Source organism: Pan paniscus, chromosome X (assembly GCF_029289425.2).
Source record: "Pan paniscus chromosome X, NHGRI_mPanPan1-v2.0_pri, whole genome shotgun sequence".
NCBI lineage: Eukaryota > Metazoa > Chordata > Mammalia > Primates > Hominidae > Pan > Pan paniscus.
In genome coordinates this window covers 107,300,910-107,323,888 of record NC_073272.2, presented here as the reverse complement: position 1 = coordinate 107,323,888, position 22,979 = coordinate 107,300,910, and the positions used below count along the sequence as shown (strand labels likewise).

Sequence of the window (22,979 nt, the reverse complement as noted above, 5' to 3'; positions counted from 1 at the left end):
TGGCAATCATTAGCTTTCTCTGTCCCAGTCTTGCTTCGAGAGAGAGAGAGAGAGAGAGAGTGTGTGTGTGTGTGTGTGTGTGTGTGTGTGTGTGTGTTACTTTCCCATGATAAAAGGCTTACTCCAGTGCTGGGCAATATTTTATAACAAGATCCCTGATATGTAAATGTAACTGCATTTAAGAATTATTTGTAGTAATGAATTTGTGGAAATGTAATGAGAAAAAGAAAATGTGCTTGTTTATTCCTTTCAGGAAATTCCTCTATTCCCCCTGGTTTTCATCAGCTATATTTTTGGCAGGCTGTGGGCATGGAAATGTGAAGACATCACTCTCAAAGAGAATTATAATAATCACATCTGATTTATACAGATGTCACCATAGGGGTAGGCAGTTGGAAAATCCAGTGATCAAAATGAATAGGCACTTAAAATTAAGGACATGCCATACTTTTGCTAGCACTCTGGTTTTGAACATTGTCAGTAGTTCACAGGAGATCTTTTTTCAGACTTTCAGGGTATATATAATGGCAAGACAGATTTATATCTTCTAAGATGAGATCCAAAGCAAGCTATAGGCACTGGTATATTTCCTGCAAATCCATTATGAAGACTGAATTCATTTGGATTTCTTGAGCAAATACTATGTGTACTAGAAACTAAGGAGAATACTAAAGAAATACAAGACATTATTTCTGACCTGAAGGAGATTATGACGTAGCTGTGATGTTTTGGAGTGGTCTTATGGGGTTTGAATTATGCATTAAAGAATACGTAGGATTTGTAAACAGGCCAAGAGAAGAACACTAGTGACAGTTAAGAATCAGAAAAGAGAATGGTATATTTTGCAGACAGTTAGGAGGCTCACTGGGGTAGATGAAGGTAGCATGTTTTAGAGGAGTAGAGGGGAAAATACATGGGCAGCACAAGAAAAAAGTTGTATGGGACTTATAATATTGAGTTGAAGTCTATCAGCAATAGACAGTCACCGAAATTTGGCCTCTTTTATGAAGCCAAAATTTATTAAAACGATAACAACAATCTTTTATAAGGATGGAAACTCATGTGATAATGAAAATTCTAAAATATGAAGCCGTTTTATAGAAATGCCCCATATATCATGAACTAAGATATATATTGGGACTAGTGAGTGAAAAGTGAGAGGTGATGGAGAAAATAATTACTCTGATAGGACTTACTGCTCTAATAACTGTCGTGAATAAAAATATTATTTAAAATTGAATAATTAATTGAACTACTGGTAGCCTGCTGAAAGACATGTGTCCTGCGTCTCAACCCTATTGGTAGACTGGACAACTAAATAAGATCATGAAACTAAACTAAGTACCCCAAGCCCTCTAATCCACTTTGAGAACATGTTAAAAAGACAGGCTAGTTTCTGGTTATTCTGACTTTTCATCTATAACATAATGGTTTGTTTATTCTTTATTGAACAAATAAATATTAGAAGCCACTAATCCTAATCAGGGAGGTTCGTATATAAAAAGTAGTTACAAATGTCAACAGTGAAGTTCCAGAACCAAAAAGTAAAAATAAACCCTGTTATCAGATACTGGCTAGAAAGCCAACCTCCTAGATACAGGGGAAGAATGATAGTATGGGGAAGAATGATAGGGTATAGTATATATCTCCTACAGGACTCCTGTGCTTCTCTCAGGGTCAGGGCCAGGGGAATATACTCAGGCAGACTCTCCCATAGCTCCTGCCAGCCAACTTTCTCCCTTTCTCCTTGGGGAAGAATCAAGCAGACTAAGGGGGTAATCCTAAATGATTTTCCAATTTAAAATTAACCCAAAGAAGTGAGTATATGTGACACTAAAAGTCAGACTTCCTCTCTGCTTAACATGGAGAATTAATATTCTTTTACACTTGGCACCAAACCAAAGTGACCCCTCCACCCCCGCAACACACACACAAGCAGTACCTCTCTCACCTCCCCAAAGTCCAAGATGTTTCAGACAACATAACGAACCACACAGTTGGGAATGATTCATTTTCCACTCTCCATCCAAAAATGAGTAAAAATAGTTTCCACTTAATTTATAATCAGAATTTTCTGGACATTTCCTAAAATATTAAAGGGGAACTATTCAAAATCTGGCTTTCTTTCTCCAAAAATTACCGATTAGTCACAGAGTAAAATATATTTTGGTAAAATATGTCCATGTTCCATCCATCCCTGGAGATGAGGGCTATAGCTTCATGATGCCAAATATCTAATCAATCATCATGTTTTCGGATGTTTTCAAATAGCTAGTTTTCTGTAATACAAGCTTACACTAGCCAGTCTTTTTGTTATCTCAACAGTGCATATGGACACAGATTTTTCTGTTTGGAATATTTCTCAAGGCCAATGACTTATTATAGTCCCAACACCTGCAAATATTTGGCAGAGATTGTTCTGTCCTCTTCACATCCCCCACTCTTCCTATAACCCCGCTCCTATCTTTTGCCATTATACAGCTGTAAGTTTATACAATCTGTCCCTTCCTTGGTGTCATTAATCATTTATCTATGACCACGAAATGTACAGTTGTGGGAGCATAAAGTTAAGTTTCAAATCACATTTCATGGGGAAAACTTAGATCCAAAACAAAGTGGCAGCCGGCTACAGTACAAAGGATAGTTACTCAATCTAGAGGCTAAGTTCCAGTTCTAGCTTTCCCATTACTAATCATTTCTTTGATTTTGACCAAGTCACTTCATCTATCAAGGTCTGTTTATACAACTTTAAAGTAGAGAGCTTCGACTAGACCAAGTCAAAGGCCTAACATCTTATGAGTCTAAGAACTGAAGTTAACAAGATTATTTCCCTCTGCAGCCTTGATATGAATGAGAGTATCAACTTGAGTGAAATAAAAAAATTGAATTTGCTATACATTTATACATATCAGGTATAAATAATAACCAAAAGAGGCACAAACCATAGTCATTGTGACTACTCTCAATATTATTTGCAACAAATTACAGGACAAATATATCCTATTCTGAGTACTGCTACTCTCACCAACATTATACTTTTTACAGAAGTTACAATGAATCATCCACTGCATGGCAGGAGGAAAATCTCCATTCCCTTCTTGCCCTCCTTTTATCCTATCTGGGTCTTTCTTCTAGCTTGGCTTATGTACTCAGGTTCTATTTGGAGTGGTAATTTTACTATCCGTTTAAACATTTTATTTTTCTAGAATATCTGCTAAGTAGCTCCCTTCTTAAGAGAAATTATACAACATAGCAGACAAGCAATGGGAATAAAACAATTCGCTGGATCATCAGTGTAAGGTAGGAGGACTTTTTATGGGCACTTAGACTTGTACATACATATTATATGACACAACAACTTTAGAAAACTCTGTCCATTGAATACACATAAATGACTAGGAACTTGTAAGGCAGGAACTATAAACAAATGCTTCAGTTTGTAGCCCATAATAGTGAGCACTGTCACAAAATTTGATACTGGATTAAATATTTATTGCCTTCAGTTTAAATTGTTCATTCAGATATTTAATTATCCCTCCCAATTTCATGGTATACTGAAGTTTCTTCAGTTCTTTGTTTTGTTTTGTTTTGTTTTGTTTTGTTTTGTTTTTAAAGGCAGGCTTAGAATTAGCCCTATGTTAAAGGCTTAATGGCAATTTGTAATGGCCAATGCCAAACTTTTGTTTCTTTAGTGTATTGAGTACACAAACACAAACATACAATAATGTCCTCCACAAAAATCTCTCACCTACCTAGATACACTCAGCCACCTCCACCCACACCTACACAGAGACACACCCTGCCTTCCCATTGCCATATACCTACATATGCAAATCGACACATATGCTAATTGTAGTACACGTACACAAGTACACACATACTTAAAAGAAGAGGTGGAAAGATCATAGCAAAGATATATAATAAGCAATATGTCACTGACAGAAGATAGAGGGTGTGTTTCCCTGGATGAACTACTGGTGTTGCAGGCCATGAGCTGACTCCCCAAAAGTTAGCCAGAAGTGTGTGAATGCAAGAATGTTTATGCAACAGATGAGATAGGCTCCAGGAAGAGCTTGCAGGAGAGCAGGTTATTCCTCATGAGAACAACTTAAAGTTAACTCACTTGTCATATAGGAAAAGTCACCTATTTTATTAGAGAACTTGCTAACTGCATTTATGCGACAAAGTTGTATAGGGGATGCTCCCCAGATCCCTTACCTTGAGTTTCTCAAATCGATCATTCAGGGATGCGACCTGATGGTCTCGGTGACGACCCACCAGTTTGCATAAGGCACAGATCAATTGGTCATCAGATACACAGTACATGTTCACTTTCTCATTCTCATGGTCCAGGCAGGTGATCCCTCGAAGATGTGTGTCTGGCACTGGTTCCACCAGGCGGTGGCTGGTGAAAGGTTTCTTGTTGGGGTGCGTGGCCCGCAGGCAACGGTCACAGTAGGAGACCTCACAGGTGATGCATGTTTTTACTGCATCCCTTGGCGGGTCCTGCTCACAGAATTGGCAAGCAATTCGCTCGCTAGACATGGCAGTGGTGGGCCTGTAAGTCCTTTCCCGGCGGCTCTCACTAGGGGAATTGGGCCCACTGACTGAAGCCTTCTGGAAGCGATCAATAATGTTCTGCAGAGTCACATTCCTCTTGAGGCCATCCAGACCCCGGTGGTTCAGTGAGATAACATACCTGCAGGTAGGACACTGGAAAGCAGTAATGGGTTCAATGGATTCACCAGAGCTGCAGCTTGATACCAAAATGCGATGGGCACAGCTGAAGCAGAGGCTGTGAGCACAAGGGAGCAGAAGGGGGTCTTCAAACAACTCTAGGCAGATTGGACAGGTCAATTCAGACTCCAGTGTTTCCATCTTTAGTGAAAATAGTCCTCCTGAGGCATTAAGAACCACGGAGGCTGGGCTTTCACCTGCAAGGAATACAAAGCAAGAGTCATTAGGCATTTCCAAAGGAAAATGGATATAACACAATTATACACTAACCAATGGGTGCGTTTACATGCTGGATTCCCCAGAGATGCTTAAGCAATAGAAAAGCAATTTGGGAACTAATCAGGAAGACTTTCTCCCCCTTCAAACCTTGTTTTAGACAAATGCCTATGTTTATTTTCATGCACAAATAGATAAAACCAAATGGCCACCTCTGAATCCTGATAGACTGATTAACATTACCATTCCAGTTCACAATATTTGCATGGATCATTCTTTCACATATTCTCCACTGACATCTCTTTTCCTAGACTAAGATAAGGCTGAGACCCTGCAAAATTCCCAATCTCTATTCTCCAATATTGTCCTCTATTTCACTTCAAGGTAAACTGTAGGGCTGCTTCTATGTGACATCCAGTGTAAGGAAAACAATGCCATATTTTAAAGTAACTCTCTACTTCCTGAAATGATTCCATTCTGAAAGCCTGCATAAAAAAGAGAGAGCTTTAGAAAAATGTAGCCCTTGGTGCAGGATAATAAGTTTTTCCTCAGAGTGTGAACTTGAATTACTTCTTATTATCACACATGGAAATTTCCGTTCCATTCTATTCCTAGTAAACTGAGTTACTTGAGATAAAAGATGATAGTTTTCACTTTCATCTTCTTCCCTCACCTTCAGAAACCCCTTCAGTTCATCAAGCTGAATGGGGAATGATTTCAAACTTTTCAACCTACTCAGCAATAGTTGCTGATCAATAATAAAGTCATATTGCCTTGTGGCTTCAGTTTGGTTTCATTACTAAACACCTGCTGAACTAGCACAAGCCAGCTATGAAGCTCACCTCCCATGTGTCTTTTCATACTTTCTAAAACATAACAGGATGCAAATCAATATCTAGATAGAAATTAGCAAAGTGCCAGAAATTTTAAGATCTGGTAACCTTCAATTTAGTGAGCATCAGTGAGTAAAAGAGGTCACCCAGCCGGGCACAGTGGCTCACGCCTGTAATCCCAGCACTTTGGGAGGCCAAGGTGGGTGGATCACGAGGTTAGGAGGTCCAGATGTTCCTGGCCAATATGGTGAAACCCCGTCTCTACTAAAAATGCAAAAATTAGCTGGGCATGGTGGCGCTTGCCTGTGGTCCCAGCTACTCGGGAGGCTGAACAAGAAGAATCGCTTGAACCTGGGAGGCGGAGGTTGCAGTAAGCCGAGATCATGCCACTGCACTCTAGCCTGGGTGACAGAGCGAGACTGCCAAAACAAACAAACAAACAAACAAAACAAACAAAAAAAGCCACCCAACTGACAAGAAACCAACCTCTTGGTAACTCTATCTATTTTTCCACAGGCATTTCTGTGCTGAACACACAGGTACCTAATTCTTAATTGCCTAGAGTCTTCCATTAATTAAAATATACACACATAAATATTCTAAGTTGTCTTTAACTAAGGAAAAATATAAAACATATCTTACTGACTGAAAATGTTAATCCTATGTATAGGAAAGAAAAAGGGCATCTTTCTTGCTTTTTTTTTTAACAAGGTGTCCCTCTGTCATTCAGGGTGGAGTGCAGTGGTACAATCTTGGCTAACTGCAACGTCCACCTCCTGGGCTCAAGCGATCCTCCTGCTTCAGCCTCCTGGGCTCCGCCTCCTGGAACTCCAGGCGTATGCCACCAAGCCCAGCTAATTTTTGTTTATATTTTTTGTAGAGACGTGGTTTTGCCATGTTGCCCAGGCTGATCTTGAACTCCTGGGCTCAAGCAATCTGCCCACCACAGCCTCCCAAAGTGCTGGGATTACAGGAGTGAGCCACAGAGCCAAGCCCAAGAAAAGCATTGTTTGCTTTTGAGTAGCTTTTGTTCATTATCTTGTCATCATTGGAGACTCTCATCAGAGCTTGAAAATTTTGCTCTGCCATTGGTATTTGTTCAGATATTGTCACAGGATACATAAGTACTGAGTACAATTATACTTTATGCCTAAGTACAATAGATGTACACCTAAAAGCTGTTTCTAAATCAAACCTTTTAAATGCACTGAACTAACTACCTATTTAATGAAAATCTATATTAAATGAGGTTATAAAAGTGAAGAATCTTTTTGTAAATCAGTCACTCAGTTGGTTTAGTAGATTCAGATGTTTGTACAGCCAGTTTTTTTAAGTGAGACATGGTATTTTTCTTTTAGAATTTACAGGTGCTTGAAAGTTGTTGGCCAGTATTTTGTAGCTTATAACATCTATCAACGTTCACCCATACAGATGAAAAAGTAAACAATTAAAATGTACATACGTCATTGAATCTTAGAATTGGAAGAGACTTTTGAGAGATGAAGATTCCAACTTCCACTGACAGCAGGAATATTGCCTTAGAGAGCTCCATTTGATATATTACTCAGATTCTCAAATTCAACATGTCTATAAATGAACTTGTTGTGCTCCTCCTCACCTCCACAAAACAAAACAAACAAAAAACACCTGCTCCTCTTCTGATTTTCCCTGTCTGGTGAATATCACCATCCAAGCCTAGAAATCTAAGAGATCTCTCATCTACATGTTTTTATCACCTCAACCACTGGTGGCTTCCAGAACATTCTGTTTTATTTCACTTACATAGCTGTATTTCCAGCTAACTCTTCCTTCTCCTTGAGAGTATCAACTATTTTATATTTTCATTCACAGCACAAGTTTGTGCTTCATACAAACTGTATTCAATAATTGTTAATGAAGTATCACTTAAACTAGGAGTAAGAAGGGGTCTAGCATTCATTGAGCATCTCCTGTATTCTGAGTACTATGTTAAGCACTTTACACATTATTTCACTAATTCTTTCAGGAAACTTGTGAGGAAGTTACTATTACTGTATCCACCTTACAGTTAGGAAACTAGGGCTTAGAATCATTAAATAAATCAACCAAAAACATACATACCCAGAGCACAGGTCAGTATAATTCCAATGCCTGTGCTCTTTTCCCTACACCTTTATTTCAATCATCTCACCTCCTTCACTGAGGTTTATCTGGACCATTTACAAGACAGTTTTTTTTTTTTTTTTGAATTCTGGAAATCTTTACTTTGGTATATTTAACATAGTTTATAGAGTTTTTTTTTTTTTAAACAGCATGTTTCTACGTCTATTTTTCTCTCTCTCTGTCTCTCTTACTTTCTCTGAATCTGCCTATTTCATTCTGAGTTCCTTCCAGAATCATATCTCTGTCTTCTAGGCCCATCTCCACCTCACACTGCACTTCTATTACTATCTCTTCTAGAACTGTATGCCTGCATTCCTCAATGTCTGTGTTGGAAGCTACCTGGGTTGGTCACATGTATTGCTGAAAGCCATGTCTATGTATGCTGAAAACTATATAACAACAATTAGAGTACCACAGCTTTCCTAAGGCTTAAGAGGGTGCCATATAAATTGTCCTGTACAGAGGAAAAGCTCTTAAATTTTGTTTGGAAATCTAAAATTTATTTCCAAGTCAGTGTGACACTTGAACCTCATTATGAAATTAAGCTTGGGAAAGCACGCTATGGGTCAGGATTGCTTTGGGTAAGGTCAAAATAGGATTTATTAACCGGGGACTTCTGAACTTCCTAGAACTGTTTGCAGAATGTGTTTGTATGTCATATATGCATTTTTCCTGGGGAAAGGGTTGCCCATAGCTTTCAAAAGATTCTCAAGAGTCTTTGAAAGAAAAAAACCCAATCATTAGTACTCTAAAATAACCTACCTTAACTTATTTCAGCTCTGTAAAGAATATTTTAAGATAGTTACTGCCTCTTGCTTATTTTAGCTTTTCTATACTGTTTCGAATCTGTTTGATTTTTAATTATCATATATTAACTGTTTTAGCCAATTTTCGGGAACTGAATACTTTTATCAACTTCTTCAGACGTGTTCAATCATCTCTAATTTATGAGGCTTTCTTGTTCTGGGTACTCCTAATATTTTAGAATCCTTTCAATTATCTCCCATTTTCCCTACCTTTCTGGTTATCTAAGCACCTGAACAATACCCTTTATGCGCATTGCCTCATTTACTTTTCACAACAACTCTCTAAAAGGTAGGTATTATCATTATTTAAAAAAAAAAAAAAGTAGGCTGGGCATGGTGGCTCACGCCTATAATCCCAACACTTTGAGAGGCCGAGGCAGGCGGATCACAAGGTCAGGAGATCGAGACCATCCTGGCCAACATGGTGAAACCCCGTCTCTACTAAAATACAAAAAATTAGCAGGCGTAGTGGTGCATGCCTGTAGTCCCAGCTACTCGGGAGGCTAAGGCAGGGGAATTGCTTGAACCCGGGAGGCGGAGGTTGCTTGAGCCGAGATCGTGTCATTGCACTCCAGCCTGGCAACAGAGCGAGGCTCCGTCTCAAAAAAAAAAAAAAAGTAACTTGTTCAAGGTCACACTTGTTTCTAAGTGGCAAAACTAAGAGTCAAACTTAGGATAAAACTTTAGAAATAAACCTATATATATCTATGGTCAACTGATTTTCAACAAGGGTTTCAAGACCATTCGATGGAGAAAGAATACTCTTTTCAACAAATGGTGCTTGGACAACTGGATATCCACATGCAAGAGGATGAAGTTGGAGTTCTACTTCATATCATTTATAAAAATTAACTCACAACAGATCAATGATCTAAATGTAAGAGCTGAAACTATAAAACTCTTGGAAGGAAAGATAGGCATAAATCTTTGTGAACTTAGGTTAGGCAGGCAACAGTTTCTCAGATGACACCAAAAGCATAAGCAACCAAAGAAAATATACATAAATGGTACTTTATCAAAATTTAAAATTTGAGTGCTGCAAAAAGCACCATCAATGAAGTAAAAAGACAACCCACAGACTAGGCGCAAATATTTGCAAATCATATTATTATATCTGATATAGGTCTAGTCTCTAGAAATGTACTCTTACAACTCAAGATTAAAAAAGATAAGTAACTCAATTTAATAGTGGGCAAAGGATTTCAATAGATTTTTTCCAAAGAAGATATACAAATGGCCAATAATCACATGAAAAGGTGCTCAACATAATTAGCCAGTAGGAAAATGCAAATCAAAACCACATTGAGATACTACTTCACACTAAGAAGGCTAAAATATAATAAAACAAAACAAACAAAAACTGGAAAACAGCACGTCAGCCAGGATTTGGAGAAGTTAGAACCCTCATACATTGCAGGTAGAAATAAAAAACGGTGCAGCTGCTTTTGGGAAATAGTTCGACAGTTCCTCAAAAGGCTAAATGTAGAGTTACCATATAATTCCACTCCTAGGTATATACCCAAAAGAATGGAAAATGTGTTCACTCAAAAACTTGTACACAAATGTTCATAGCAGCAGTCTTCATAGTAGCCAAAAGGGAAAAGCCCAAATGTCCATCAACTGATGAAAGGATAGACACAGTGGAATATTACTTGGCTATAAAAAGGAATGAAGTTCTGATACATACTTCAACATGGATGATCTTTGAAAACAGTAAGTAAAAGAAGCCAGTCACAAAAGGCTCATTTTGTGTATGATTCCTTTTTTATGAAATATCCAGAATAGGCAAACCCAAAGGAACAGAAAGTAGATTAATGGTTGCCAGGAGCAGGGCAGGGGAGGATGGGGGATGAGGAGTGATTGCTAACAAATATGGAGTTACTTTTTGGGATGATGAAAAGGTTCTAAAATTAGATAGTGACGATGATTGCACAACTTTGTGAAGATACCAAAAACCACTGAATTGTATACTTTAAAATAGTGAATATTATGGCATGTGAATTACATCTAATTTTTTTAAAGAAGAGATTCAATCCCAGGTCTGTCTGACTCCAGGGTGTAAACAGCAAATCACTATACTATACTAACAACTGTGTGATTATGTAGTATTTATAAATTCTACTGGATTGCTTGTTCCTTTCAATTGTTTTTCTAGGTCAATGATTCCCTGTCTAGGTTTTGCAATACCCTGGGATATCTCTAGTGATCAATGAGTGTTACAAAATTCTCAGCTCCCAATTTTTATTCACTTTAAAAAGTATATAAGTGACTCCTGAAAAATATTTGACTCCTATTATCATGAAATACTTTTAGCAGGAGGAAGTGGCATGACAAAAATTAAACAATGGCAAACTGTTGCAATTTCAAAAAGTTTGTGAATCACTAATCTATACAGAGTTAGAGAGTATGCTAAGGATGAAGACAGGATGTGAATCTGATAGGGTGCAACTCAATGACAGGTAATCTTGAAAGTTTTTACAATTTGTCATAAAAATGCATTGATGAAATACCTGAGAGGGCAGGACCAATTGCCATATTAAGAAACAAATGTCCACATCCACACACCCTGATTAGTTCCCTTCCAAACCATTTAGTTACTGCCATATATAGTCAGATATGTATGTTTGTTTCTGTATGGCTTTTCTTTACCTTGTGGCTTACTACAGGGTGAGACCTCTGAAAAAAGAAGTCGATGAGCATAAACTAGAAGAAGGTACCATTGGGCTGTATAACTGGGTAGAAATACAAAAGGAGTTTTGATGAAGGTGATTAAGATAAAAAATAATGGGTCTGGCGTGGTGACTCACACCTGTAGTCCCAGCACTTTGGGAGGCAGAGGCAAGCAGATTGCTTGAGCTTAGGAATTCGAGACCAGCCAGGGCAACATGGCAAGACCCCATATCTACAAAATATACAAAAATTAGCAGGGTGTGGTGGCATGCACCTGTAGTCCCAGCTACTTGAGAGGCTGAGGTGGGAAAATCGCTTGAGCCCAGCAGGTCGAAGCTGCAGTAAGCCGTAATTGTGCCACTGTATTCCATCCTGGGTGACAGCATGAGACTTTGTCTCAAAATAAATAAAAATAAAAAATAAATTTCAAAAATTAAAATTTTTTAAAAACGTAAAAATAATGCAACCTACACTTATGAAATAAAAGACTGATTTCAGCATTGTCCTCCAAATCTAGCCTTTAGCTAACTCTGATCAAGAGAGAAGTCGTGATCTGTACTTTGCATAATTCTATTATTTCAAAGGTTACTTGAGCATAATTAAATGCCCACTTAATTAACAATTATTATTCCATCTAATTTTTTTTCTTCCTGGTCTGCAAAGCATGTATCTGAGCTCCCACTACCTTCCTGAGGAGTTATAGTATTCCCTTCATAGAAAATCCATGAGTGGAAAAAAACAAGGACTTTGCACCCAAGACTGTGTGGTAGATAGAGCTGCCTCTCCCCTCTCCCCTCTCCCCTCTCCCCTCTCCCCTCCCCCCTCCCCCCTCTCCCCTCTCCCCTCTCCCCTCTTTCCACGATCTCCCTCTGATGCCAAGCCGAAGCTGGACGGTACTGCTGCCATCTCAGCTCACTGCAACCTCCCTGCCCGATTCTCCTGCCTCAGCCTGCCGAGTGCCTGCGATTGCAGGTGCGCGCCGCCACGCCTGACTGGTTTTCGTATTTTTTTGGTGGAGACGGGGTTTCGATGTGTCGGCTGGGCTGGTCTCCAGCTCCTAACCGCGAGTGATCCGCCAGCCTCGGCCTCCCGAGGTGCCGGGATTGCAGACGGAGTCTCGTTAACTCAGTGCTCAATGGCGCCCAGGCTGGAGTGCAGTGGCGTGATCTCGGCTCGCTACAACCACCTCCCAGCCGCCTGCCTTGGCCTCCCTAAGTGCCGAGATTGCAGCCTCTGCCTGGCAGCCACCACGTCTGGGAAGTGAGGAGCGTCTCCGCCTGACTGCCCATCGTCTGGGATGTGAGGAGCCCCTGTGCCTGGCTGCCCAGTCTGGAAAGTGAGGAGCGTCTCTGCCTGGCCGCCATCCCATCTAGGAAGTGAGGAGCGCCTCTTCCCGGCCGCCATCACATCTGGGAAGTGAGGAGCGTCTCTGCCCGGCCGCCCATCGTCTGAGATGTGGGGAGCACCTCTGCCCTGCCGCCCCGTCTGGGATGTGAGGAGCGTCTCTGCCTGGCCGCCCTGTCTGAGAAGTGAGGAGACCCTCTGCCTGGCAACCGCCCCGTCTGAGAAGTGAGGAGCCCCTCCGCCCGGCAGCCACCCCGTCTGAGAAGTGAGGAGCGTCCTCCCTCCTCGTCCGGGAGGGAGGTGGGGGGGTCAGCCCCCCGCCCGGCCAGCCGCCCCGTCTGGGAGGTGAGGGGCGCCTCTGCCCGGCCGCCCCTACCGGGAAGTGAGGAGCCCCTCTGCCCGGCCAGCCGCCTCATCCGGGAGGGAGGTGGGGGGGTCAGCCCCCCGCCTGGCCAGCCGCCCCGTCCGGGAGGCGAGGGGTGCCTCTGCCCGGCCACCCCTACTGGGAAGTGAGGAGCCCCTCTGCCCAGCCAGCCGCCCCGTCCGGGAGGGAGGTGGGGGGTCAGCCCCCCGCCCGGCCAGCCGCCCCATCCGGGAGGGAGGTGGGGGGGTCAGCCCCCCGCCCGGCCAGCTGCCCCGTCCGGGAGGGAGGTGGGGGGATCAGACCCCCGCCTGGCCAGCCGCCCCGTCCGGGAGGGAGGTGGGGGGATCAGCCCCCCGCCCGGCCAGCCGCCCTGTCCAGGAAGTGGGGGGCGCCTCTGCCCGGCCGCCCCTACTGGGAAGTGAGGAGCCCCTCTGCCCGGCCAGCCGCTCTGTCTGGGAGGGAGGTGGGGGGGTCAGCTCCCCGCCCGGCCAGCTGCCCCGTCCGGGAGGGAGGTGGGGGGGTTAGCCCCCCACCTGGCCAGCCGCCCCGTCCGGGAGGTGAGGGGCGCCTCTGCCCGGCCGCCCCTACTGGGAAGTGAGGAGCCCCTCTGCCCGGCCAGCCGCCCTGTCCGGGAGGGAGGTGGGGGGGTCAGCCCCCCGCCCGGCCAGCCGCCCCGTCCGGGAGGGAGGTGGGGGGGTCAGCCCCCCGCCCGGCCAGCCGCCCCGTCCGGGAGGGAGGTGGGGGGGTCAGCCCCCTGCCCGGCCAGCCGCCCTGTCCGGGAGGTGAGGGGCGCCTCTGCCCAACCGCCCCTACCGGGAAGTGAGGAGCCCCTCTGCCCGGCCAGCCACCCCGTCTGGGAGGGAGGTGGGGGGGGTCAGCCCCCCGCCGGGCCAGCTGCCCCGTCGGGGAAGTGAGGGGCGCCTCTGCCCAGCCGCCCCTACTGGGAAGTGAGGAGCCCCTCTGCCCGGCCAGCCACCCTGTCCGGGAGGGAGGTGGGGGGTCAGCCCCCCGCCCGGCCAGCCGCCCCGTCCGGGAGGTGAGGGGCGCTTCTGCCCGGCCGCCCCTACTGGGAAGTGAGGAGCTCCTCTGCCCGGCCACCACCCCATCTGGGAGGTGTACTCAACAGCTCATTGAGAACGGGCCATGAAGACAATGGCGGTTTTGTGGAATAGAAAGGGGGGAAAGGTGGGGAAAAGATTGAGAAATCGGATGGTTGCCGTGTCTGTGTAGAAAGAGGTAGACATGGGAGACTTTTCATTTTGTTCTGTACTAAGAAAAATTCTTATGCCTTGGAAAAAAAAATGTAGGTTTTTTAAAAATATATATATATATAAAATAAACATTCTTCAGGATATTAAAATTAATGTCCCATGAGTTCTTCCTTAAAGTATTAGAAACTGTCTCCCTGCCTTGGGGTAAGGAGCAAATGAGTCCTGGCCTAGTCTGATGTTTCCTCAACTGTAAAATGTTCAAGCTAAACTAGAATCACCAGACGATCTCTTTAAGATGCTTTCTGGCTCTGACATCCGATTATTATAGAGCTCTTGCTATCTGTTACCACATAAAAAGACAGCTTGGATTATTGTAAACTAGCTCCTAAAAACACAATTTTTATTTATTAGTGTGACTAGGAAGGCTAACAAGTGATAGACATCACAGCCACTGGAGCAGGACATAAACAAAATGCATTACTAAGATGCTCAAAGTACAGTGGTTTTTGTCTGTTGTATCTCAAAAAAGACATAATGGATGTTCCAGAGGACAACTAAAGGGGAGAAGAGTCCCATGGGAATATAAACTAATGAGAATATATTTGGGGGCTGTAAAAGAAACCAAAATCCAAATTCTAGAACACCATGATTAGAAAAGAACCCCTTGAAGCTCAAAGCAGATCATTTTGGAACACAAAAGGCAACCAATGCATCGAATTCACACACTATAGGATAAGAACTGAAAATAGAAACCTAGACAGAAGAGGCTAGGTGGTCAGTAATAATAATCGATAATAGCCACCTTACATTTGTATATCACTTTATACTTTTCAAATTATTTCAAAGCCATTATCTCATTTGACCCTCATAATACAGCCTGGTTGTAGTCCTGGATCTAAACCAAATTAGCCGAGCAATCCTAGGTACATTTAAACTCTTTGGGCCACAGCTTTTTCATATATCAGATGAAAAATACCTGCCCTGCCCATCTCATGGGCTATTGTGAGGATCAGACGAGGATAAAATAAAAGTATTAGTTTACTTCACAAATACAGGTATTCTCATCATACATTCATAGATTATAGAAACAAAGCAAGTTATTAAGAAAAGCCAAAAATGTTTGGAAATTCATCCCAAACACATGGTTGACATAATGGCAGACAATCACACTCCTCCACAAGACTTCTGGAAGATCATGGGACTGTTCATGGTATTTGTTATGCTCATGTCTTCACTTTTAGACTGGGATCCCCACCCCTCTCCAAGTGAAGGGCTGTCTCTTTTCTTTTCTCTTAAACTTTCATCCTGCACAGGGAGAACTCAGAACTGGAGGCTGATTACCGACTGGCAGAGAGCACCAGTGCCAGCTCCTGTCTAATAGGTTATTAAAGCCTACTTAATACTTTATAGTACATGGAATTAATGTATGTTCTTTTCAATAATTAGTTTTTAAATCCAAACATTGAGTATTTTATACAAGATAGTCATCATATAAACATTAAAATGAGTATCAAAATAGCAGAACTAGAAGTCCTAAATCTGCTACAAACCCAAAAGGTTAATTCAAGTAACCAACAAATGGATTTGCCAAGGTAACACATGATAATTGACAGGAATCCTAAATACAATTCATAACACCTTTATCTTAATGCAGATTACACTGGCAGTTGCAGGGTTGAGGAACAAATGGAAAACAAACTTAATTTACCTATGACTACTGGTACAGCTTTCCATCTCCTCTAGGATTGCTTTTCCTAACCTCTGTTACCCAACAAAATATTTGTAAGTTTTTAAATGTTCAGTGGTTCACCTGGACAGGCAGTCATCTACACAATAAAAATGGCAATATATGTATGTAAGACATGTTATTGAATGTTAGGCTGAGAGGACCCCAAGTTCAGGTCAGAAACAAGGGACAGAGAACAGAGGCCTATTTGAAATCAAGCTTCTACTTCCCTGGGAACCACATGGATCCTAGCAACACTGAACAAAGGGCTATAGACAAAGTGATCAAGGATCTGGACCGTAAACCATTTTTCTATCTCTGTGCTGTATATATTAAGACACTTCACTGTCATGAATTAGCATTGTCTGCCATGCCCATACATTATGCTCCTATCCAGGCAAATTGCAAATACTGGGATTTCATGTTTCAGGACGATTTCAGATTGTATGATGGGTTTGTTATCAGATTGTTCGGTCTCTGTAAGACGATGATCCAGAGACTGGGGATGCTGTTCATCAACCAGCGGAGTCTGACCTACGGGAAGGAAGCTGAGACAAAGCCCAAGGTCAGGCAGCCAGAGCTCTGCAGGGAGGCCAGAACCCAAGTAGGATAATGCTTACAAATGATACTTTGCCAACCCACTTAGGCTGAACCAGCATCCTAGAGTGTATTCAGGTGAATCCCACAAGGAAAAGGAAATAATGGGATGCTGGCACATTACTCAAAATCCCTCCACCACCCACACTTTAAGCATCTTATACTATCTAGTAGTCTTAGTAATTTATAGAATTTCTAAAAGAAAACTCAGCATCTGGGAGATTCATCATCAAAAGGATTATATCTGCCTATGGTCATAAAGAAGGGGAAGACAGAAAGAGAGAAACAAATAGAAACAGCCACAGACTACTTAAGCCCACAGAAAACTCTTAGCAGAGTTTTAATACATGAAAGTGGAGAAAGGAATATATTTAATATATTGAGAAGGTAAATAAAAAGTAGATTAGCTATCTGTACAAGAAGATAATTACAGCTGGAATTTCTTGTCTCAACACCACTCATCTGGTCTTCTCACTTGCTAGCATGACCCAACACACCAGTTGAGAAACACTTTTCTAGTCTCTTCTGTACACTGCTTAGTGATGAACACAATATTTTTTGAGAGACCTGAAGTACAGATGTTAGTGCAACACCATCTTGGTACCAAAATTTCATTTATCAAAATGTAAACAATTTTGAATTATCCAAAACTGTTGTATATCCAGTATCAACATGTTACATCTCATATTTTGATGATGCAATGTTCTAAGTCAAGACACCCAGCTTAATGAGTAAGGAGTGCTTCATGAACACAGAGCTTCATTCTCGCTTTTGTGCCAAAGAGAGGACAAAAACTTAATGCTAAATGGAAATGGAGCACCCCCTGGCCTCTACTAGCAGCCGAGCCCCATGGCCTAACAGCAAGGATATTACCAAGATTCATAAAGATTGAATGGCAGACACACACAAGACCAAGCAGGTACTTCCAAGAGCAGCCATTTGAGACATATTCTGTGCCCACAGCCCTGTCTTCACCCTTTTAAGGGCTCTGTGTCCCTGTCTGAAAAGACAGAGCTTGAGTTCTATGGGATAGAATGAGAAGACAACATTCTCTCCTCTTCACCAAGCCAATGAGGTTTGCTGAATGATGAAGACAGACATACTCCTTGTGTAGTTCCCTTGTCAATTATTGTGGTGTCAGCAGATTTTATGGGAGGAGGGATGAAGGAATGGACAGGCTCACTACTCAGAGCAATATTTGGATGCAATTGTGAGACTCCACTGGCACCACTTTAGGATCTGCGAGTTGAAGCAAGTTGCCCTGCTCTTAGGGAAGGGATTAACTAAATCAGTTTTATCTAAATCAATTTGCACCATTCAGATGATATATTCATAAAGCAATCAAGTCACTCTGATTTACAGGAGTACTTCCCAGAGGTGGCCTTGCAGGGTACAACATGCCAGACGAGAATTCTAGTAGTCATGAAAACAAATAAGAGGGACATAACCACCCTTTCATGTCCCTAGCCTCTACCCATGTCCTGCACAGCCCCTCCCTGACCTAATCCTGGAGTTGCAAGTATGGAGTTTGGCGTGGAACAAGCAGGAGGCCAAAATACTGGGCTAAATCTGGGGCCTCAGCACAATCAGCAGAGGTCCTCTGCACATTATAGGTGCTTAATATTGTTGACTCTGCTACTAGGTGCTAATCATGCTTATATAGCCATACCCCAAATTATTTATGACACTTTTCATTAGAAACTAACAAACTGCCCCCATATAGGCTAAAAAATGGGTGAGGTTATGTCTTCAAATTAGTCTGACTCAGATTGTTAGGTTAGAGTGCATTAGAAATGATTCAAGCCTCAACTTAAATGATCATTATTACTCTGTATGCCTAGTTGTATGTATGTTTTCATTCAGTTGAACATGTATTGGAGAAAAAACAGATTTAGGACCTAAGTACAATGATAAGATTTGGCTCTGGGGGTGGGAAGCTAAAGGTTTTCAGTAAGCTAAGATTCCTACTTACACCCAGTCAATCCACTAACTCAGTAAAAGGTAAAGGAAGTGCTTTCTTTGAAAAGTATAATGTTGGCTGGGTGTGGTGGCTCACACCTGTAATCCCAACACTTGGACTTGGCAGGTGGATCCCTTAAGCTCAGGAGTTTGAGACCAGACTGGGAAACATGGTGAATCCTGTCTCTACAAAATATTCAAAAATTAGCCGGGTGTGATGGTGTGTGCCTATAGTCCCAGCTACTAAGGAAGCTGAGATGGGAGGATTGCTTGAGCCAGAGAGGTCAAGACTGCAGCAAGCCATGATCACACCACTGCACTCCAGCCTGGGTGACAGAGCGAGACTTCGTCTCAAAGGAAAAAAAAAGTATAATGCTGAGGGTTTACAGAACCCTTTCATCTTCAAAGGACCAAGTCAAGACTAACAATACCCAGTACACAATATTATAGCTTTTACACAAGTGCACCAACTATGAAAGAAAAGTCATAGGAATGTCCTAAAGCCATAAGCCAATGTATCATCATATTTGGGATGAACTCTGATCTTCTTGACTCCTGGACCTGTGTTTTAACCACTACATTAGCTATTCTTGCATTGCCTTAAAGAAATACCTGAAACTGGGTAATTTATAAATAAAAGAGGTAGGCTGGGCATTGTCGCTCTCGCCTGTAATCCCAGCACTTGGCGAGGCCCTCAGACAGCTTGACCTCAGGAGTTCCAGACCAACCTGGGCAACATGGCAAAACGCCATCTCTACAAAAAATACAAAAATTAGCTGGGTGTGGTGGCATGCACCTGTGTTCCCAACTACTTGAGATGCTGAGGGAGAAGGATCGCTTAAGCCCGAGAGGTGGAGGCTGCAGTGAGCTGTGAATGTGACACTGCACTCCAGCCTGGGTAACAAAGCAAGACCCTGTCTCAAAAAAAAAAAAGAAAAGAAAAGAAAAAAAAAGAAAAAAAGAAAAGAAAAGAGGTTTAATTGGGTCATGGTTCTGCAGGCTGTACAGGAAGTGTGATGCCAGCATCTGCTTCTAGGGAGGACTCAGGAAGCTTACAATCATGGAGGGAGGCGAATGGGGAGCAGGAGATTCTCACACGGTGTGAGCAGAAGCAAGGGAGAAAGAGAGTTGGGGGGAAGTGCCACACACTTTTAAACGACCAGATCTCAGGAGAGATTACTCACTATCACAAGGACTCACAGTCAACCAAGGTGATGGTGCTAAACCATTCATGAGAAATCTGTTCCCATGACGCAGTCACCTCCCATCAGGCCCCACCTCCAACACTGGGGATTACATTTGTACATAAGATTTGGGCAGGGATAAATATCCAAACTATAACAAACACATAAATCAAGTTGTGAGGAGCAACCAGGAGAAATCTAATTCACATTACATATCCATGTTAAGTTCATTGATTGGGCAGGAATATATAAAAATAGCAAAGACAGTTTCTCCCTCAGTACAGTCATGAGAGGAGACAGACAGGGGGATGTGAGGGTCGGGGGTGGGCAGGGGGAAGCTAACCATCTGGGGTACAATGAAACCACTCCCCAAACAGAAGAAAAGTAGGGGAGGAGAACTCCCTATTCAGCAACTCCCTTCTATTGGAATATTGCCAGAGAACTGATTAGAGTACTGGGACAGGGCAGAATGGGGTTAAAGGCAGCCCTTCTGGCCCAACTTGAGAATCAGAGGGATCAACCCACACACAGTACTTCTCTATTTAGTTTCCAATATATTCCTTTATAAGGGCTCATCCTCAGAGACACACAACCATCACCATCTATCCGCCCCACACTCAGAAATCCTCAAAAAGGCAAAGTGGTTGAGAAGTAAGATGCTGCATGGCTGGGAGGCTGGGAGTGCACACGTTGATGGGGAAAGGCTGGGGTCCAAGGGGCTCTGCTGGGGGATTTGGGTAGGCAAGTAAGCGTTGTGACATAGGAAGGTGAGTGATCCTGAAAACGGGTAGGGGACCGTGGAAGAGAGAAAGTAAAGAGTACAACGACTGCAGGATTTCAATTTCCTGCTCTAAGAAGAAACACCTCTGAAAAATAATGTGCAACACACGAAGTGCTAAGTAACCTAAACCTTATCATCACCAGTAATGTTTCTGTAAATCTACTCCGCCGTTATTTACTTAATTCTTACAAGGCAGGAATGGAAAATCCCCACTCTCCCTGGTTGCGTCGCAGTCTGTCCTGTGGACATATGTAAGTTTTCCCTCTCCCCCACAGAGCTGATTTCACAGCTAGGCCAGAAATAAGGAACCATCCAGACGGAGACTCGAGGATCGCTCCCTGGCAGAAAAGGGATTAAGTTTCACCGGGCCTCCCCGCCGGCTGCTGCGACAGCACCGCCCGGCAGACGGCCGGCCAAGGGGCGACGCCTGGGCCGAGGAGGCTGCCGGCTGCGGGAGCGTGGGAAGGCGGCCGTGCCCTTTCCCAGACTCGCACCCAGGCGCCGGGGGATTCGCTCGACTGCCCGCGCCGGGCCCGGCCCGGCTGCGCAGAGGCCTCGGCCGCCCCCGCCCCACACCCCGGAGTGCAAACTCCGTCCCAGGAGGGCAGTGGCAGGAACCCGGGCCCCAACAGCATGACTGAGAGCCGGAGCTGAGCTGGGGCCCCCGTCGCTGTCTCGAGCCTCGGGGGCCCCATCACCCTGCCTCGCCGAGCCGGAGAGCCCTCGGCCAACGCCGGGCCCCGGCGGCACCTGAAAAGCGGCCGGAGCCGGAAACTAGCCCCGCGAGGGCTACGACGCTCGACCTCCAGGGCCGCGGCGAGGGGGCGCGTTTTACCCATAGCGTTCCCAGGTGCCAGCCATCTCCTCCGCTCGCTCGAGGGCGCTGGGCTCTCGTCTGCCTCCGCAGCGGGTTGGCTCGGGCTCCGGCGCGAGCTCCCGGGCCCCGGTCGCCGCCGCGGCCGCCACCACTGTAGGCCGCCGCCCGCCTTCGCCGCCGCTGCCGCTACCGTCGCCGACGCCGCGCAGCAGCCGGGATCCGCCAGCCCGCGCGCCCCGCAGGGGACAGCACGGCGGCCGCGATGCTACCGCAGCTGGGCCTCCCGAGCTAAACTTAAGAGTTTTCGCCCCTCAGTCCAGGGGCAGCACCATGACACCACGGCAGCACCACACTGTCATTTCCGCCGCCGCAGAGGAAAAAAAAGGCAATCCCTTCCAAAAGGGAGGCGGAGTGGGGGCAAACGGGGCTGGGGCTGACACCCCAAGGGAGCACTGGGAAGGGCCCAAGAAGAAGGGGTGCTCGGCCACCTTCCCAGGCTCACCTTCCGCCGCCCCCGCCACTCCCAGCTCCCCCAGCCCTTCCTCTGGAGGCACGTTTACATGTCTTCTCCCCTGGCAGGAGTGACCGGAGAAACCTGAGCAAGCAAAGGCAGCCGGTGGGTGGGGCTCGGGTTACTACTGTACCTACCAGCTGATTCCAGCAGCCTTTTCTCCAGCGCCCTGTCATCTTGAAGGAAGACACACCGAGAGGGACCCGGACGGGTGTGCGTGTGTGTGTGTATGGTGTGTATGTGCGTGTGTGTGTGTGTGTGTGTGTGACAGAGCGACAGAGAGAGCTAAATGTGTGTGAAATGCAGAAGGAAGGCTATGGCTAAACTCTTCTCCCACTCCCCAATCCCCCTGTCCCCCAACCCCACAAACCCCCAGGTTAGAACAAGAAAGAGGCCTTTGCAACGGGTAATAAGAAGAGAGCGCCGGGTCCACCGCAGAGATCCTCCCTATGAAGCTGCTCTATGCAAAGTTAACTACAGAGTAAAACAAAAATAGTGGAGGAGATAGAAAAGGGCAGACAATTGAAGGAAACCCAACCTCTCTTTCTTTTTACAAAAAAAGAATGGCTGTGTTTTATTGGCCTCGGGCAGAAGTTGTGGAGGTGGATTAAAGCCATCAAAAGAAAAAAAAAGTAGGATTTTTCTTGTACCTTCAAATTGTTGACCAGTAAAACAAGAGGGTTGTTACCACATGGACAATGAGGCAGATGCTAGCTATCCAGGTATTCCAGGTCCCTAATAAGCTAATTGGTCCATTTGGAATCCAGCATCCTCCCATTGGTCTGGAATCAGCCTGTTTGCTGACCTGTCATTGGCTCAGAGACCACCACCCGACTCAAAAGGTGGATGGGAGAGGGAAAGAGCAGGAAGCCCCATAAGAGACTCTGTTTCTAACTTGGGGCAAAAAGGGAGAAGAAGGGGAAAGAAATGAGAAAATGGGAAGACTCATCCCAGCACACACACACTCACGCCTCCCATCATTGTGCATAGGAACAAGTCCAGAAAAATTGAGGTATCTCTTGGTATATCCCTTCAGGGAACCAATAGTAATCAGTCAACACTCCTGTTAAACAATGTGCTA

At 44.2% G+C, this 22,979-nt stretch overlaps 1 protein-coding gene across 4 annotated transcripts in view; it reads right to left on the bottom strand.

The window, feature by feature from the left end:
• The window catches only part of MID2 (midline 2), a 104,270-nt gene extending 81,666 nt beyond the window's left edge, over window positions 1-22,604 (bottom strand). Inside the window, exons 1-2 of one of the 4 annotated variants that reach the window (XM_034950579.4) lie at window positions 22,036-22,604; window positions 4,219-4,934 (exon numbers count right to left, since the gene is read on the bottom strand). In XM_034950579.4, coding sequence (XP_034806470.1) covers window positions 4,219-4,878 — 660 coding nt within the window. In that variant the 5' untranslated portion in view covers window positions 4,879-4,934; window positions 22,036-22,604. Of the gene's footprint in view, window positions 1-4,218; window positions 4,935-21,405; window positions 22,000-22,035 lie in introns of those variants that run through there. The other 3 variants (XM_057301205.2, XM_034950578.4, XM_034950580.4) reach the window with 3 other exon arrangements.
• Window positions 22,605-22,979: the final 375 nt, after the last annotated feature.